This window comes from Caretta caretta, chromosome 17 (genome assembly GCF_965140235.1).
Source record: "Caretta caretta isolate rCarCar2 chromosome 17, rCarCar1.hap1, whole genome shotgun sequence".
NCBI lineage: Eukaryota > Metazoa > Chordata > Testudines > Cheloniidae > Caretta > Caretta caretta.
This window is the reverse complement of record NC_134222.1, coordinates 1,976,332-1,995,106: the sequence shown is the minus strand read 5'-3', so window position 1 is coordinate 1,995,106 and position 18,775 is coordinate 1,976,332. Positions and strand designations below refer to the sequence as shown.

At 62.7% G+C, this 18,775-nt stretch overlaps 1 protein-coding gene across 2 annotated transcripts in view; it reads left to right on the top strand.

Annotated features, from left to right (window-relative positions):
- The first annotated feature begins 1,026 nt into the window (after nt 1–1,026).
- Nucleotides 1,027–18,775, top strand: part of SEZ6 (seizure related 6 homolog) — a 71,002-nt gene continuing 53,253 nt past the window's right edge. Inside the window, exon 1 of one of the 2 annotated variants that reach the window (XM_048823500.2) lies at nt 1,027–1,378. In XM_048823500.2, the coding sequence (XP_048679457.2) occupies nt 1,297–1,378 (82 nt within the window). In that variant the 5' untranslated portion in view covers nt 1,027–1,296. The remainder of the gene's footprint in view (nt 1,379–18,775) is intronic. The other variant, XM_048823499.2, reaches the window with a different exon arrangement.

Genomic DNA, 18,775 nt, shown 5'->3' with positions numbered 1-18,775 from the left:
CCTGCACCAAGACAAGGCCGGCTGGATTCTGACTAAGGGGGTATTTCCTTAAACAAACAGCTGGTTCTTGATTTTATTTACTACATTCAAAAATAAAAGGAGGACTTGTGGCACCTTAGAGACTAACCAATTTATTTGAGCATGAGCTTTCGTGAGCTCATGCTCAAATAAATTGGTTAGTCTCTAAGGTGCCACAAGTACTCCTTTTCTTTTTGCGAATACAGACTAACACGGCTGTTCCTCTGAAACCTACATTCAAAAATGTCCAGCTAGCAGCCCGGAGCAGCTCTGGGCTAACTCCAAACGCCATCTGTCTGCTGCCGGCAGTTCCTTCTGTCCCTTTCACATCCCTGCTCTCCCCACAGCAGGAGGCCAGCATTCACTGGGAGAGAGGAGAAAGCCCCAGCCGGGGCCAAGAGGCCGGACCCAGGCTGTCCCTGAATCGAGTAAACATTCAATCCCCTGGCTCTCCAGGGGCGGGCCCGGCGGCTGGTTTTGCCCCAGGAGAAGGCAGGGCTGACAGATGGGGGCGGGGGGGGGGGGCCATGCACGGGGCTGCCCTTCCTCCGGGCTAGAAAGTGACACCTGGGGCAACTCCTTGGAGCCACATAAAGACTATTTAGGGATGGGTGGGGGAGGGGCCATCCTCGTCCATCTGCTTGACTGGCACCCAGAGCAATGAACCTTGAGCGGGTCTCAGGTCAGCAGGAAGGAGACGGGGGCGGGCAGGGAGCCCGGGAAGGGCTGACCCCCCCGAAGGAGCCCGGCTCTCTGCGGTCGCACGCTGAAATCCCTGTCCCGGGCCGGCAGCTCGGGCCGGGCGCGGGGCTCGGGGCGGAGGCGGCTGCCTGCAGCCGCGGCGTCTCCCCAGCGCCAAGTGACCGGCCGCGTTACCCCGCGGCGGGAGTCCGCAGCAGCCTCCCCGCGCCGCCCGGGCGTGCGCCCCGCAACTCGCCGCCAACTTTGCCGGGTGTGCGGGACGCGGGGGCTGGCAGCGCCCTGTGACGCCGGGGGGCAGGTCCGGGGCCGGCGCGCTGCCCCCGCCCCCGCCCGGCGCAGCGGGGAGGAACCAGCCCCCCTCCCCCGGAGCGGCGGCCGGGCGTCCCCGCAGGATTGGCGGGGCGCGCTACTCGCAGCGTTACGGTAGGAGCCGCTCGCCGGAGCCGACGCCGGGCGCTCTCCGCGGTGCTGACGGGCAGCGCCGGGTGCGGGCGCCGCGCCAGGACCGGAGCCGCCCGGCTGCCTCCGCCGCAGCTGAGCGCGGGGAGCGCGGATCGCAGCGCCGAGCGACCGGCCATGGGCGCCGCGCCGGGGGCTCCAGCCCGCGGGCTCGCCGGCTGCCTGCTGCTCGCCGCGCTGCTCCAGGGCCAGGCTCGAGGTAAGAGCTCGCTGCGCGCCCGGCCCCAACTCTCCGCGGGCCGCCGCGGGGCCCCGCTGCCCCCCGTCCCGGGCCGCCGGCCTGGGGCTCGCCCCGGGTCCCCCGCAGCCCGGGCGGCCGGTCCCAGCCCCGGCTCTGCTGCCTGGCGCCCGCCGCTGGGCTCGGGGCTCCGCGCGGCGCGGCCCGGCCGGGGCTGCGGATCCGCCCGAGCCGGAGGGGTCCCCCCGGGCCCGGCCGCTCCCGGCCAGCGCGGCGCCTTGCGCCAAACTTTGCCAAGTTGCGCTCTCCCGTCAGCGCGGCTGCCGGGCTCCCCGGGAAGCCTCTGCCCCGCGGAGCCCGCCGGCCAGGAGCAGCCGCTCCGCTCCCCGGCGGCAGGGCAGCCGGGCCCCCTGGCCCGGACTAATCCCGCCCAGGCGCTGCCGAGGAGCCGGCCCGGGCTGGGGGCGCCGGGGCTGGGGTCCGTGCACCGGGCCGGGCTTCACTCTGGGGACGCCCGGCTCTGGGGCCCCGGTCCTGGCGGGGCGGGTCAGACCCGGCGGAAGTTCGGAGACTGGCGTGTTTGGGGGGCTAGACCCACCAGCTCGCTCGCGGGGCTCTGGGGTGGGGAGCGGGCGGGGACTTCGCCTCCCTACCGGGACGCAGCCTCGCCCGGCTCGGGAAGAGGCGTCAGGGGAGCGGCTCTGGCAGCCCGCTGCCCGCCCGCCTGTGCGCAGCTCGCTCGGGTGCATGGGGCAGGAGGTCTCGGGCACGGAGCCGCCGGAGCGCGGGGCTGGGCTTAGCGGATCCTTTGGGCGTCAGTTGCCGAGGGTCTGTAATTCCTACGCGGGGTCCCGCCTCGGCTGCGACCCCCCTGGCCCGAGCCGTGGGGGGATGAGGCGGGCCCGGCGCCCCTGCCCATCGGTTTCCAGTCTCTCTCCCCAGCAGCCCCGCCGTTCCCTACAGGGCCCGGCGCGGCTGCTCTAGCGCCCGCTCCGAATGACTGGAGCTGCCCGTGTAAACGCGTGTGAGTCTGCTCTGCCTTTGGCCGCCCCGTTACCCCTCCCGGCTCGACGCTCGCTGCTGGCTGAAGCGCTTTGGCAGCGCTGCAAACGGGAGTAGCCTGCCCGGGGGAGGGACGGAGCTGGTTTACACCGAGCCTCCCGCGACCGGGGGGACGCCGGCTTCCGCGCGAACCGCCTCGCTGAAGCGGGTGATTCTGGACGCGGTTCCCGCAATACCGCCCGCCCTCTGCTAACCGCCGGGCTGCCAGGCACCCACTGCTGCCCCCTTCGCCGCCTCCTTCGCTTCGGCTTCCTTCGATTGTCGCCGAAGGACGGGTCCTGCTGCGCCCCTGGCCGGTGCCTGCGCCCGCCCGGCTCTGCGCTCCCCACAGCTCCGGGTGCGCCTCAGCCCAAGGGCAGCCGCGGGCCCAGGGCCGGGCGGGGCGAAGCCCGCAGTAGTGTTTTGTACGGACCAGCCGCTGACCTAAGATGCTTGTTTGCCCCCCAGAGCCACCCCCGTGCGCTGCTTCGTGGGGCCCCTCGCTCTAAGGGCCGGTTTGCCTGGCCTGGCTGATTAGCTGGCCCACCTGGGCAAGTGCTGGGTGGCTGGTGCACCAGGCAGTGGCTAATTGAGAGGAAGCCTGGCTCTGTTCTGTGCCTGGCCTGGCTCTTCCCAATCCCTGGTATTAATAGAATCACAAGCTCCCATGCTAGGGATGATCAAAAGAAAAATCCCCACCGGAGCCGGTAATACACCTTCCCTGGAGCCGTTTCCTCCCGGGGGGAGCTCTCCTGGAGGAGCCTCCCGGGGCTGCCCCTGCTGCTTAGATGTTCGGTAGCATTTTTCTTTTCACATCCATTTATGCCCACTAGGGTTAGGGCAAGGGACAGCCCCCACCCCACCCCTGAGTACTGCTGTAACGCCCTTGGGGGCCAGTGGTGCTTCTGGGGCATCAGAAGCCTGCGGGAATCTGCCCCATCCTGCGGGAATCTGCCCCATCCTGCTGCAACGGCCCCTTGCTCCGTGTCCCAGGAGGCCAAGCACAGCCCAGGCCATCGCAAATGTCACTGGGGGCACAGAGCTTGATTAACGCCAGGCGTCCTAGTCGCCCTCCCGTCTCCTCTCCGCTCACAGGCTCTGCCTCCTCTCCAGAGGATGGACATGCAGCGCTGTGGGGAAGACAGACCCATAGACTGGTTACCAATCGCCCTGCGTTGCTCACTGCTGATTCTCCGAGGAGCTAGACTGGTCCCAAGTCTGAGGCCTGGCCGGGGCTCCTTTCCCAGGGAGCCACGCTGGGCCGGCCGCACACTGGGCTGGATGTCGCTGGGGAGGCCGGAGTCACCGTTTTGGCGAGGGAGGAAGGAAGGCCTTGTTTCCTTCGACAGACTGCCCCAATGTCGTGGCACATGGTCATGTCTCTCTGGATAGCTCACCAAGGGAAACGCTGCTAGCTTGCTGGGCCTGATCCAAAGCCCAGGGAACCAATCAGAGTCTCCCCACGGGGTCTGGATCAGGCCCTTGTTCGTGTGGTGAGCCACGTCATCTGACTCGAATGGTGAGCTGGCCCCGTGTTTCCCCACTGCCCCTGCCTAGAGCAGAGGGCACCCGAGGCCATGGGAAAATGCTGCTGGGGTTGGACCTGCTTCATGCTGGCTGCAGCGTGCTCTCCCAGTTGCTTGGGAAGGCTCTCTCCCCCACCCTGCCTGCATCTCCAGCGGGCTGACGGGCCCCTGGGGTTTTCCTTAATTGCCACATTGTCTGACATGCCCTTAAATCTGCAGTGCTCCTTTAGGCTCATTGCTCTGGGTATTTCTGGATTGATTTCTCTGTGACTTGGAGATTTGCTTCTCTCCTTGCTCAGGGACTGATCTCATAGCGCACATGAGTCAGAACACTTGTTTGCTAGAGAGAGCCTTGGCTCGATAATTCTCCCCAAATGCTCCCCTATTAGGCTGATATTAGGCTGGCATTACTCAGAGTGCTCCGGTGCTTCCCTGCATGGAAATGCAGAAGCCATCTTGAAAAACATGTCAAGCTTTTTGCTGGTGCTTTAATTGCAAGCTACAGGCCAAGGAGCTGAGTGTCTCGGGCTCCTCACGCTCCTGCGTCCAGGCGGGAGGAGGCAGGGGAGCCTGAGGGCAGCAGTGGGCCATCCTTGGGGAGCGAGGGTGACTGCCAGGTGAACCTCTTTGTTAACCAGAGGTCGCTGCGAGCTAGCCGGAGGAAAAGCAAACAGCAGCCAGCTTCCCTTGGGTGCTGGAGGTAGAGGGAACATGAGCTGCTAAGTGTCAAACTCTTTTTTTTTCCCCCTTCCAAAACTGGTGGTGCATGTCCTGAACGCTCCCTGAAATGGAGATGCCTGGGGAAAAACCAGCCCACCTTAGCTGAGCCGGCCGTGTTTGCTCCATCTCTGCTTTGCTGGGCTGGAGGCAGCCAGATGGCAATAGGAATGACACCCTGAGAGGGAGAGGGATGCTCTAAGGGGGAGTCCTCCGTGTCAGGCAGGAGGATTTCAGCGGAAAGGAGGTTCTCGGCGCCCGTTGGATGGCAGGGGGAGGGAGGTTAGGCTTTCAGGCTGCAACGCTCTGCACACCGAGTGCAGGGAAATTACAGTTTTCCAAATATATGTGGTTTAGCTGAGGCTGCGGGAGGCTGTAATTAAACTTGCTGAGGGCCGGATGAGCGTGTTTGCACCTCCCCTGTGGAGGAGGATTTGTATGTGAGTGATGGACCTTCCTCTGCATCACTGGCAGGGCTGGGGGGCGGGCCCGGGGCGCTTCAAACAACGGGGGCTGGGGGAACGTGGACGCCGATGGAATTGTGCTGAGGAGCTGGGCCCGGGGCGGAACACCCGAGGGCTGCAGCAGCTAGCTAATGGTTCAGCCCGGAGCAGGGCTGGTACAGCCTTTCCCGCAGCCCGGATGCCGTGCACCCCACTCAGTGCAGGGGCCCTGGAGGGCGCTCTGTTAGTGGGGCCCAGTTAATGGAGTTTGTACCGTGGGATGTTCCCACTCTGCATATGCTGTGAGCAGCTCCTCCGAAGAGTAGAAATGGGATATTTGGGTCCCACTGGCTTCTTAGGGTCTTTTTTTTTTTTTTTAATGATGGTGACTGGTGCTGAGGTCCTGGCAGGAACGTGGGCTGCGATTTCTAACTCCCATCCCGCTGATCTCTGGAGGGCTGTTGTGTTTCCCAGCGACCCCGAGCGGCATGGCAGGGAGCTGCCGGGGCTCCGTTGGCTTGGTGGGTAATTGCTTGCAGAGAGCAAGCTATTTTCGTAGTGCAGTACGATTGGTTACAGTACATCTCTCCCCTCGGATTTATGGGTGATGGGCTCCGTTGTCACTTTAAGACTTGTTTGCATTGTTCAGGGCCTCCCTGCCCCAGCAGAGCTCGCTGGTGGAGGGCAAGGCATTGTGCAAATGTGGTTCATAGTGGAGGGGCACGGAGAAGCCGTATCGAGCAGTTACATAAAGCGCCATATGTTGTCGGCAGTAATTCAACCTTGTAAGCAATGCGAAGACGTCGACGTTGCTGGCCGGCAGACATGCAGCTGTTGCCCACAATGCTTTGCGTGGTGGTGTTCTGGGGGAATGTCGTCATCACTGGAGTTCGCAGCCGGGGAGTGTTCGCTGGAGCTGGGAGGTTAATTCCTTTCCCATCCGTAGTTGTGTGTCTCAAATCTGCCTCCTCAAGCAGCTGGGGGGGATGGGGGAGATGGGCTGAGTTTCAGAACCGTCTGAAGCTCTTGGCTGGGTCAATATTTAAATGTTAGGCCTGTCCCGGTGTGTCTCTGGAGCGCCTCCATGGGAATCAGTGCGGTTTCAAAGCTGGCTTAAGACTCTGGGACCATAGGCCTAGGGCCCCAGCTCCTGGATCAGGTGAGCAGCACAGGACCTCAGCTTCCTTTTTTTAAATAACAAGCTCTTGTGGTTGTGGAGAAAAGCTCAAACCCATGTGCTGCATGTAACTGACACAGCAAGGTCTGCCAGTGTCTGCAGAGAGCCTGAACCAATTGCTCTGAGAGGCGTCGCCCACTCCATTCAGTTCAGTGGGAATCCACGCCAAGAGCTGCTGCTCTGGGGGGCCTCAGCAGCATGATCCCAGCTGTGGCCCAGCCCCCATCCATGCAGCTAAACCCAGCAGCCAGGGTCAGTACTGGGGAGCGCTCTGGCTGCCACTCCTGGGCCTTAGGAGGGGGACCCATGCTGCTGCCCCAGCCACCACCCTGAAGGTTGGACTCTCCCTGCACCGCGCTGGGAGCCTGGCAGGTAAAGGGGTTGGGGAGACCAGCACTGAACCTGGCTGGGGCCTGGCATCCCCGCTCTGACCCTGGGCTCCCCAGCTTAGTGCTCTGCTCTGGCCCAGCTTGCCTACAGCCAGTGGCCACTGCCTGTGGAAGGCTCAGCCATGCCGCATGGCCAGAGGGGAAATGGTTCCTCAATCCTTTCCCAGCTGAGAGGGAGGAGCTGCTGTGTGAGGTGCCAGCAAGGAGATGCCACGTCCCGCTCTTCTGGGCTCGGCAGTGGGGGCATCTCTCCTTTGAAGCGGGCCAGGCTGGTCCCTGGGGCGCGGTCTAAGAGGATGGTGCTGCATGGGCTAGACTGGAACCATCCCAAAGCTAGAGCCAGCTCCCCACACCCTAAGGCTGGGATCTGGGGAGAGGCCCTGCAGCTCCCTGCTCTGGCCTGGCCCAGCTTCTCTGGGCCCCTCTCTTGCGTGGTGGCGAAGGAGGCCAGGCTGGGGGCACCGTGGTGCTCTGGCACTGGGGAGCTGGTAAAGGCCAGGCTGATCATTCAGCTGTGCCCCATTTCCACGGCTCAGCACTTGCGACCACATTCCCTGTAGCCAGCGAGATCCTGCACCGGTGCAGAGCCAGCCTGGCAGCGGGGGCCTGGGCAGGCCTCAGCAACACTCTTGCCGTAATTGCAAGGCAGGAGGCTGCCTCACTCTGCCTGCTGTGTCAGTGTAATGATTTTTAATGAGCAATTACCTTTAGTCATTCTCCTAATTTCTGAATATCAATAAAGTTAATTAAACTCTGCATGTGTGTTTCTTCTGAGCAGCAAGCAGATGAAAGGTAGGGAGGGCACACCGGCGAGAGGCGCCTCCAGCTCAAGGGCTGACAGCCTCTTCCCGAGCAGGACGGGGGTGGGATTGGAGTGGAGAGGGAGGCAGCCCTCCTGCTCCCCTCCCTGTGCTGCGGCCCCAGCGGGAGATGAGCACTGCTCTAGTTTGTAAGGAAAGAGGCACTCGTTAAGCACTGGGACTCAGCAAGGGGGCTCGCGCTGGGGACGGAGCGCCCTCCAAGTGATGCATCGCTTGGAGCTGGCTTCACGGCAGCGTGGCCGTGACCGGCTGCTGGGTCCCCCCTGCCGTCTCCTTGCCTGGGCTGAGGGGGCACTAGGCTGGCACAGGAGGAGCAAAGCTGGGAGCTGCCGGTGCTGAGTTTGAATGGTGCCCCCCCAGGCCGTGTCTCTACTCGTGTGGGCTGCTCCTCGGGGTAGGCGCTGCTCTTCAGGGCCTCCTGCTCGCTTGCCTAGGGCCGCACCATTGCCCCAGCAGAGAGCAGGGCAAGAAACGCTGCCCCATTGTGGTGACACGCCAGCCCCAGGGCCTGCAGAGGCACCATGTGGCGGGAGCATGGAGGAGGGGGTCAAGTGTCCCCCCACCGATTGGTCTGCCAGGGCTGGGGAGGGAGAGGGACTGTGTCCTTCTCTTCCTGCCCCTCCCCCGGCACGTTCACCGCTCTCCCTGGCAGCCAGGTCGGGAGCAGGAGAGAGCCAAGGCTCTATCCTGGAGTGGGGTCTGGGGCACCAGCTGGGCTGTGGCTTCCGTCAGACTCTGACCCCAGGGTGCCCTGGTGATGGCCCGGAGCTGACGGTGGCCACAGGCTCCTTACATCAGAAAGGCCATTGGTGCCTGCTGAATAATCCCAGAGGATTAGGGTGGATCAGTTTGGGGGGAGGGGAAGGCTGGGTGTGCAGGGGGCTGCAGGCTGGGATTGGGGGCACTGGCAGAGCTGGGGTGGGAGCCCAGGGCTGGGCTAGCAGGGCCTGTGGGTCGGGACTGAGGGGCACCGGCAGAGCTGGGGTGGGAGTCCAGGGCTGGGCTAGCAGGGGGTTGCGGGAGGCTGTAAATCAGAAGCTTATGGGAAAGGAAGGGATAAGCTCAGTGCTGCAACCCCCACCCCCACTCCCCTGCACTGTCCCTGAGGCACCTTTCCTGGCTGGGATTCTGCTCCAACAGAGGCTGCCCCTTCTGGGCATCCTGGAGCAGGTGACTCCTGCTCCAGCCAGGCTCCTCTCGGTCAGGAGGTTCCCAGTGTCCCCGGGAGACGGTCAGGCCTGGCCCGTGCTGTAGCCAGCGGGCACAGCCGGCGGGTGGATGAGGAGGATCTCTGATCTGCAGCCTGGATCTGAGGCTGCTCGTGTCTGGGCCAGTGTGTGCAGCTCTAGCCCAGCCTTGCTGTTCTCCGGCCCACAGGGACCCTGTGCCTCTGAAGGAATCGCGTCCAACCTGGGGCAGCCGCCAGTGAAATGTGACCCCTGGCGAGGCCTTGCAGAGCCGCCTTCAGACCTGCTGGCCCTGCCACGGTTCCTGGAGAGCCCTGGAGCAGAGCCCACCCAGGGAGCGTGAGGCCGGTGCCTCCCAGAGCACACAGGGCCGAGCGCTCCCCTTCTCTGGCTCAGGGGTACCGATGCTGACATACGAGAAGGGTAGAGCCCAGCTGGCCTCTCCCTGCCAGTCGGCAAAAGCCAGCTCTGACCCGGGAGCCCCGCTGGCCCTGGCCGGAGCCGCTATGGACTCAGCAGCACCTGCTCTGCGCCGTTATGGGGAGGGACACAGATGCCCAAGACATGGGGAGGCATGGTCGGACCCGTCCCCAAGGGTGAGTTGTGGCATGTGCCCTCCCTCTGAGCAGGGTGCGGCGCTGGGGGGCATCCTGCCAAGCGAGCGGGGCTGTCTGTGTGGCAGGAGCTGGAAATGGTGCTGCTCGTGTCTGGGAGGGGCTGGGGAAGCCAGGGTCTCTGGAGAGGAGCCAAACATCTGGCTCAGCAATTCGTTGAATACATGATGGTCCTCTGAGTCTCAGGGGAGTGTGTCGCTGAGCGTCTGCGCTGTCAGCACAAGGATCACATGGGGACAGAGACAGTGCTTGGGTGGGGCATGGTGAAGGAGTGGACCAGCTGGGATTGGTGCACAGTTAACCTGTGAGACTCTCTGCCACAGGCCGGGATTGCAAGGGTGGGTTAGTGCCGGATACAAGGATTAGGGGCACAGACACCAGCAGGGCGGCCAACCCCAATCCGGCAGCTGGAGTTGCGAAGGAGGGTCCTGGGAGAGGGTGTTGCACAGCCAGGCTGGTGCGTTATGGGGACAGGCCCTGGAACCTCCTGCACTGGTCCCCTGGAGGGGTGACCCCAGTCTGGATGGGGTCGGGGAACCAGAGCATTCTATGGATTGCTGCTGGCCCCAGAGCAGGCTCCCTGGGCAGCGTGGGCTCAGGGCACTTGTACCAGTGTGACGGATGAGCTAGGGGCTGGCCGTGGCAGGGGGGCCCGGTGTGGAGGTTGCCTTTCTAGGCATTGGTTACTGTGGGGCTTCCCACCGGCAGCGATGCAGGGAATGCTCGGTGAGCCAAGCTAGGCTGGGCCTGCGGGGATTCTTCAGCACTGCTGGCCGCGGGGCATGGTCTGGGCCTGCACTCCGGTGTCTGGCTCTCCCGGGGGGAGAGATGCAGGTGGTGGGAGCATGAACTCCTCCTCTGTCCCCAGTTCCAAAAGCAGCGCTAACGGCATCCCACCTCCCTAAGGGGGGCGAGACGAGGCACAAGGGCCCCAGCACCGGGCCCAGGCCACACTGGCCAGCGCAGAGCCGGGGCTGGAGGCAAGCCTGGGTGTAATGGATGGGGAGAAAGTTCCCTCTCCTGGAGCCAGGAGAAGAGGATAATTTAGCCTCCAATCAATTCTTTAAATGCACACAATTGAAAGATTGCCTTTGAAAGCTGCCTATAAACAGTGCGGTAATGGATTCCTCTCGAGTAACAGGCAGCCGACACGTAAACTTACCATGCAAGGGTCCCTGGGCAGCCTTCACTGCTGAGCTTCTGAAATAAAAGCAATGAAGTGAAGCTGGGCTCGCAGCCCCAGCCCTGGCAGGCTGAGCAAAGCGAGCGAGGGAGCCCTCGCAATGAGCTGTGGAGCTGCACGCCAGCCCCGGCAGCCTGGTTGGGGTCCCTCAAAGGGCCTGGCCCCTGGCATGTTCTGCTGGCCTCGGCAGAGCTCCCCAGCTCACCCCGGGATGGACAGCAGCTGGCTTTGGCTAGTGGCCTCTGCACGTGCAGCCATGAGCTGCCCTCCATCCAGCCCCTCTGCGGGGAGATCTCAAAGCCCTTTAAGCACTGGACACAGCAGCCACCTGATACTCTGGTGCAGCCACCCAGAATCCTTCAGATGGAAGCAAATTGCAAGGATCCTGCAGGTTGTCCCTGCCGGCCTTCTCCATTGGCACCTGCCCGCTGGGGGGTGAGTGACTGGCAGCTAACTATGCCGGTAGGCTGGAGCCCATATGAGAGCGACACGTGGGTGGGGGGGTGCAGTTGTCACCTGGGTCAGGATGAAGGGGGAGATGCGATGAGCCCTCTGAGTGGGGGACGCAGTGGGAAGTTGTCCAGTTGACAGTAAATTGCATAGGAGCTTGAGGCAAAATTCTTAGGTGGTCTAAACCCTACTGCTCAGCAGTGGGCGTGGACTGGGGGAGTGGCACTCGTGTTTCCCCTCAGTGGATCGGCGAGGACACCTGCTCTTTGCTTCCCACGCTCCGGCCGTTGCCTCTCTGGGCAGACCCGCTGACCAGGGCAGTTTTCTGCCTTCACTGTATTTCCCAGCATCGTTTGCCCAAGGACACCGGCTGGCTTTCACCTTGGAGACGGGTAGCAGGTGTAATTGCGACAGTTAGAAGGTACATGCTGCTCTTCCGGTGAAGCCTGCTTTGTTCTGAAGATAAAAGTACCAGAGAGACAATATATTACAACAGCAAAAGAGCCTCCCCACATACCGGAGATCCCCCCACCCCTAACATGGAGCCGTCTGTTCAAATCCCCTCCCAAGGGTCCCTTGTGGGGGTTACAAGTTTATCGCAGCTTCAGCTCAGAACTAGCCCACTCATCACCTGTTAGGTCCACCCTTTAGACAGGTCAGGGTCTCTGGGCTGGATTTCCAGGTGCAGGTAATTAGTAGCCAATGGGTTTTCCTCCCCTGGGGGTAGCTTGTAAGGGGAGGATTGTAAGTGGAAATTGACTTCAGAGGTATTGTTCCCAAAAGTCCTTTGAAGTTCCTAATCCAGTCAGAGATTGCATTAGCCAGTCTCCTAGAACAGGTACATCCAGCCAGCACCACACTAAGAGACACAATTGCATTGTTAATACAACGGTCCCCTCAGATGCTGCACTCTATTGAATTAAATTCCTTCGGACATGCAGGATATTGTCAGTCTGTCCCTGGAGGCACGGTGAGGCTCATTCCATCACCTCTGAAACCCCCCAGCCCAGACAAATCTGAGCAGGCCCAATTCCAGCACAGGGCGTTGGAGAGCTTGCTCCAGGGCTGCCAGATCTAACCCCCCACGCAGGGATCTCCTGTACCATCACAGCAAACCCATCGCCCCTGCCCCTGTCACGTCTCCCAAAGTGCACAGAGCCCAGGGCTGGGGCAGTTCCTGGCACAGTGTGATGTGCTTCCCCAGGGTGCAACCTGGAGCTGGGGTACCGCTGAGCCCTCTGTCTCACCAGCCTGGGCTCAGCAATAGCCCAGTTCCCGGTGACACCTGGGGAGGTCCATCACACGGAGTCACTCCTTTCCTTCCGGCCCATTGCCTCGTGCTCTCCGCATGAGGCTGGGCTCCAAAGGGGTCAGTCCACGCAGTGCTGGTGAAATGGCCCAGACTTACAGTCCCGCAGAACAGGAACAAGGTGAGGTTCCCCACCACCTGTGAATGTCTCAGCTCCTCTCCCGGAGCGACCTCTTCTACTGGCCAGCTGGGAGCTAGGGACTCACTCGGTCCTTGCCCTTCCTGTTCCTCCGGGCATCCTGAGAGCTGGTACAGATCCCCCAGGCAGCCGCCCCATGCTGCTCTGGGGGAGCGGCTGGGGCAGGAGGAGCTGGTGAGCTAGCGGTGAAAGGGTCCCCAGTTCCCGAGCTGCAGCAAGTTCCCCATCTCCACTCTCTGCTCAGCACACTGAGGTGAAGCGGTGGGGGGGGGGGGCACCTGCTGTCACAGGGTCCCCAGGTGATGCTCTGGGACTGCTCCCCACGAAGCCAGGCAGGACTCTGGGGAAGTCTCTCTTGTCTCCAGGGCAAGAAGCTCGCACAGCTTCTACCTTCCTGGGTCTGACCTCGGAGCATTCAGCATCCTCTGCCCCTCCATGCGCTTCCCACAGCGAGTCCGCCCAGGCGGGGTCCTGGGGAAGCCAGAGGGTCCTGCCCCCCAACTTCGCAGTCAGACGGGACTCTCAGCCAGCCGGGGAAACAGAGGTTTATTAGATGACAGGAACATGGTCTAAAACAGAGCTTGTAGGTACAGAGAACAGGACCTCTCAGCCGGGTCCATTTTGGGGGGCAGTGAGCCAGACAACCATGTCTGCACTTCACTCCATGTCCCCAGCCAGCCCCAAACTGACTCCCACTCCAGCCCCTCCACTTCTGGGCTTTGTCCCTTTCCAGGCCAGGAGGTCAGCTGATTCCTTTATTCTCCAACCCTTTGGCTCTCACCTTGTAGGGGAAGGGCCCAGGCCATCAGTTGCCAGAAGACCGAGTGTTGGCCATTTATGTACACTGGCCTTTTGCTCTGCAACAATTACACCCCCTTATCCCACCACCTAGAGACTTAAGAAATGCATAGGGGAAACTGAGGCATCCCTACAGTATTCCGAGGAAACATTAAGAACAGTCCCACTTCGTCACACCGCCGGCCCCGTGCCTGGGAAGTGAGAACGCCCGCTCTGCAGCTCCCCTGTGGCTGGTGGGTGGGTCTCGGGAAAGCAGCTGGGGGCGCAGGCGAGGTCTCTGTTTGTTTAGATTAAGGCTGCATTCAATTGCAGGCTCACTGAAGGAGCATTAAGACCCGGCCTACATGCTGCAAGTTCCAGTGGGCATTCTGGCATATATAATTTAAATCCAGTAATGAGATGTGCTGAAGGTTTAAAATATTAATCAGCAGCGAGATGGCTGTGACCCAGGGAAAATGGAGTGAGATTGTTGAAATTCAAGATCAGATGTAGCTGGGTGACCTCTTCCCTCACTCTGCCTGTGATAAGGATTTCTCTGCCCGGGCTGCCTCCTGCCCGCCCAGGTGCTGTGTTTCGGGAAGCCCTGGGCTAGAGCTGCGAGGTGAGCTGGACAGCCGAGGGGAAGGTGCTCGGCGAAATGCAGCTGCTCTTCCTTCCCTCGGTTCTCCGCGGCCTCTCGGGCTGGGCCTGCAGCGGGGAATGGCGTCCCTTGGCCCAGCCTGGCCAAGTCAGTGCGCTTGCACCAGCCTGCTGCACCCAGCTAAGGATGGTGGCACGTCTGCCCCGCAGCCGCTCCAGCGTGCTCCTCCCCCCGCCCCACTGCAGTGTCCTCTGGCGACCCTCCCCGGCTCCAGGAGCGCTGCACTGTGGGGCTAGCTGCCCAGGCCCTGGGAGCGTAAGCCAAGCCTGGCACGCGGCGTAGGCCATGCGGGGGGTTACGGGCACTGTCGGGCACGAACAGGAAACATCTCTCCTCTCTCGTGTAGACGAGGCCTTCCCAGCCACTGGCTGGCCGTGCGGCTTTGTCTAGGAGCCAGGAGCACCTGCTGTAAACCGAGTGTCCCTGCAGCAGGCAGTGTGCCCTGGTGGTGAGAGCCTGTGTTCGTGCTCCGCCGCTGACTGGCTGCGTGACCTTGAGCAAGTCTCCCCTTGCGGCCAGGGGTGAGGAGCAATCGCTGTCTGTCATGGACTCGCCCATCTCTGGTGTTCCCGGTGCAAGGGGTGCGTGGCAGGAGGGGGCAGAGCTGTGCTGTTTACTCTGCATATTCAGTTGTTCCTTCGAGATGAGGTCCTCTTCCCAAGAGCACTTCAGGGGCGTTTCTGTCTTGTCCCTGCTCGTCCTTTGCTTTCAGTTGAATCCAAAACAGACTTGAATTGATCCCGGAGGGCGCGGGAGGTCAGGGGATTTTAGCCAGCAAGGGAGGAGGCTTCCAGGGGCCAACACCAGGCAGGGGGAATCCCAACGTGGGTCTGGTTCCCCGGTGCACTGAGCTGAGCCTGTGGGGCTGCTGGGTCCCAAGCGAAACATCTTCATTCCCGCTCTGCCGTTGTAGGGCTCTGGCCCACACTCCAGCAGCGCCCCAAGGTGAGAGTTCGCCAGGTGCGGGGATCTAATATCCGTTTAAAACTCCTTGCACGCGTCTGCCTGAACTCAAGGAATAGATAATCCCCACTTGCAAATGAAATATCGAAGATTCTGGCAGCTGCTGCTTGTAAGGCAGCGCTGCCCGTCCAGGCACACTCAGACAGCACGGGTGCCAGATGGAGCCTGCCAGGCCAGCTCGGGGGCAGCAGAGGGCACAGGGATGCCAGGGGAGGGGAGAGATGGCTTTAACGTGTACATCTATTGCTAGGGCTCCTGCAGAATATGGGTGTTTAATGGCTCCAGAATCAAACTGACTGAGTGGCCCTTTAATGTAGGTCCTATACAAATAGAAAGTGGGGATCCTGGACTGTGCAGGGTGCTGTGTTTGCAATCAGTAGGCAAGTGATTCAGACTCCGGATTGAGGCTGGAACGGGAAATGCGTTTGGATCTGTGGTCTCGTCTCCTTTCCCGAGCACAGAATGCCCTGCCCCAAATCTGCCCCTGTGCACCATGGCACACCAGGCTGGTGCCCACCGAGCCCAGCTTCCCCAGCTCTCCATGGAGGTGCCAGGCCCTGGGTGTGTCTTTTCCTTCCCCTGCTGGCTCCTGTGGGTGGCTGAGCAGGGCTCCGGAGCTGCCCCCCAAGGACTGGGTCACCCCATGGTGCTGGGAAAGGGCACCGGGCTGATGGAAGGGCCTACAGGGAGAGGCAGGGAACGTGCAGCTGCATGGACTCCCCCAGAGCCCCAAACCCTTCCCGGGTGCCGAGCTGGTCAGGGCAGGCTCTTGCTCCATGCCAGCTACCTAGGAGCCTCTCCTCGCTCTGCCAGCTCCCGTGTCTCTGCTTTAAGACAGGGGTTGCTTCTTAATTGCCTGAAGCCAAGTAAGGGCACAGCATCCAAATCCCAGTTAGTGCTGAGGGCCAAGTCCTACCGTGCTGGTTACAGGCCCCTGGCAGCAGGGGCAGGGGCTGGCAGGTGTCCCCCTAGCTCTGCAGCCCCCTCCTGAGAGCAAAGGGAACCCCCCTCCTGCACTCTGCAGGGGGGGGCCGTGGAGCGGGGGGCTTGGATGTGCTGGCAGGGGAGGCTGGGTTCTGACTCCCAGGCCATGCGAGTAACTTACCGCATGCGGCGAAGGAGTCGCGGCTGCAGGGGAAGAGGACAGCTGAGCAGCCGAACATGGAAAGGGAACAAGCAGATCTCGCACGCTTAACACAACTGGATTTCAATTATTGTGAGTGTCACAGAGAGAGCCGGGGTGGGGGGTGGGGAGCCTGCTAAAGGGCAAAACGGCTTTGCTCTCGTCCTTGCTGGCTGGCGAGGCGCTAAGAGCGGGCGAGTCTGCAGTTGCGACATGCGCTGGATCCTACCCCAGCCGCCAGGGACGGCAGCTTGACGTGCCCTGCAGGCAGCCAGGCGCCCAGCTCGAGGCTGGCTGACTGCCAGCTCCCCTGACGTGCTGGCAATGGAGGGCACCGTGCCCCTTGCAGAATCGCAGCTGCTGGCCGTGCGCCTGGGGGCGCTGCCAACCCAGCAGGGCCAGGTTCCTCTCCCTGTGGGCAGGTAGGGGGTGAGCTGCCCCCGGAGCTGGGGTACAGGTGGGGCTCCAGGCTGGCTGCCTCTGGAGGCTCCCTGTGCGCTGCCCCCCTGCGGATTATCCCTGGGCTGCCGTTCCCATGGCGACCTGCTCCCTCCATGCGCCGTCTCCCCATCCAAGGCCAGCCTGGTCTCCGCGCCACGAGGCAGCAGCCAAGTGCCAACTCAGCGGGTGCCTGGCTGGGCAGGGAGCGCGCTGAGCCTCACTTCTCGCACTGGGCTCCTCGGCTGTGCCTGGCCAGGGCCCTGCGTCGCCCAGCTCGGGCTCTCCACAGCACCACACGCGCTCGCGAGGCAGGGTGAGCGAACCCCAGGCTGGGCATGCCCTGGGTGGGCTCCCCGCGAACACTGGCCTGCCAGCGCGTGGCCCATCTTTCCTCCTACCCTGACCAAGCGTCTCCCTCCCCTCAGCCCTGCTGGGCCAGGCCTGGCCACGGGGCAGGGGTTGGCCGGTTGGAGCCTGCAGCACCGCCAGGGCATGGTGGCACAGAGCTCGTGGTGTGTCCCTTGCATGTTACACAGAGGTGCTAATGCTTTCTCCGCTCCTGTGGCTGCTTGGGCAGGGCCCCCTTGCACAGACAGACGCTGTGATCACATGGCCCTGCCCTCCCGCCAGAGTCTTCCTCGTAGCCACTCTGCCCCCATCTCCTTCCCTTGTGCACCCCCCAAATGCTGCCACGTCTGCACGGAGATCCCCTCTGGCTGCCAGCTGGCAGCTCGGGGTCTGCAGCGCAGCGGGCGCTGGCAGTGATCTATTGCCTTCTTGACCAGCCTAGAGTAAATCAGCAGCATCTGCAAGTGGAGGGTGGCGCAAACCCCCGGTGGGCTCCACCCCCTCCTTGGTGGGGACCCAGCCTGGACCCAGCTGCCTGAGCGGGCCAAGGCGCTGGCGGAGAAGGATGGGCCCAGCTGGGAGCAGGGGGGGGTTCTAACCTGCCGTACTGTGTGGAGTGAGACCCCCCCTGGGCCATGCCACGCGGCTGTGTGATGTCCCCGTGCGCTCGGCTCCAGGGCCCCGCTGGCACGCCTCGGGGGGGCATAGGCCTTGCAGGGCAGGGCGGTGGCTGCTGTGTGGAAGGGAGGCTAGGCACAGCTGGTGACCGACTGTGGTCTCTTGTTGCGTGGCAGAGGGCAAGTGGCAGCTGAGTGCCCTCAGGCAGAGGGGGAATGGTGCCTGGCCAGCCTGCTCCCACTCTGCAGCCCCTGGTATCTTTGGTTTCTCTCCATCCACCCACCTGGGCTCTTTCGACAGCCCACTGGCCTTGTGGACGGTTGCTTTGCCCCTGGCTGGAGACAGCTTTCTCCTGCAGGTGAGCCCCATGGGCCCCTGCACATGTCCCCGCCCCTCTGTGTCATAGGGCCCCGGGGAGTGCAGTCACGAGCGCTGGGACAGGAGGTGCTGGGGTGTGCCCAGCATTACCCAGCCCCGGTGGCGCACGTGGCTAGGTACAGGATGGGAGGCATGGCAGAGCTGCCAGGCCTCGGCTCCAAGGAAATCTTGACCCTAGGAAACCCCAGCTGACTGCTGGGCTGGGGCTGGCCAGGGAGGGCCGTTGCATGGGGTGGCATGGAAGCACCAGAGCTGGGGTCTCGGGTCTCCTTGGCAGACGAGGGTTGGTGAAGTGGGGGGGCGGGCAGAGCAGAGTCGCCCTGGAGCCCCAGCCGCGCTCAGCGCTGCCTGTCTCTCTGCATCAGGCCACGCTGCAGGGCGCCCCCCTTCCCCTCTCCTGCTTTGCCGCCGTGTTGCAAACAGTGGGGCCCCGGGGAGTGCTCGCCGCGCTCGCAATCCACTGCAGCGAGCCAGTTAGCGACGGCAGCAGCTCTGGTGGCTCGTCACACACACACCTTGGGGAACATGATACGGATCCCGCGCTGCCAGCAGCCGTCCTGGCACCCGCCGGGCCTTTCCCGTGCCCCGTCCGCACCCCGGGCACCTGGCCACACGGGCAGCAGGGGCTGCGTGTTGTTAGAGCCCCTAGGGCTCACCCTGGCCAGCAAACATCTCCAGCTCCCCGGCCACATTGCTAGTGTGCTTGCTTGCACCTTTCCAGCATCCCCTCATGCAGACAAGCCGTTGGCATGGCTCTAGCATCTCCTGCCTGGCTGCCAGCCTCCCGCCTGGGGCACTGCAATAAAGGCCACTGAGCTCTGAGCAGAGCCCACACGGGGGGAGAGCTCAACCCATGGGCACAGAGCCCGCCCAGTAACCTGCCCTCTTGTGTGCCTCCCCTCCCCTCCCCTGCTAGATGGCTTCTAACTTCACACACTGGTGTCTGCAAGCTGCCCCCTAACCTGCGGGGCCGTGGGAGCCTGCAACCCACACTGCAGCTCGCCCCGCGTGTCCGGCCTGTGCCTCTCCCCTTGCAAGGGCAGGCAGGAGCTCATGCCCAGCCTCAGCTGCCAGTCAGCTCCGACGTGAAATGAGATGTGATCGCAGCAAGCG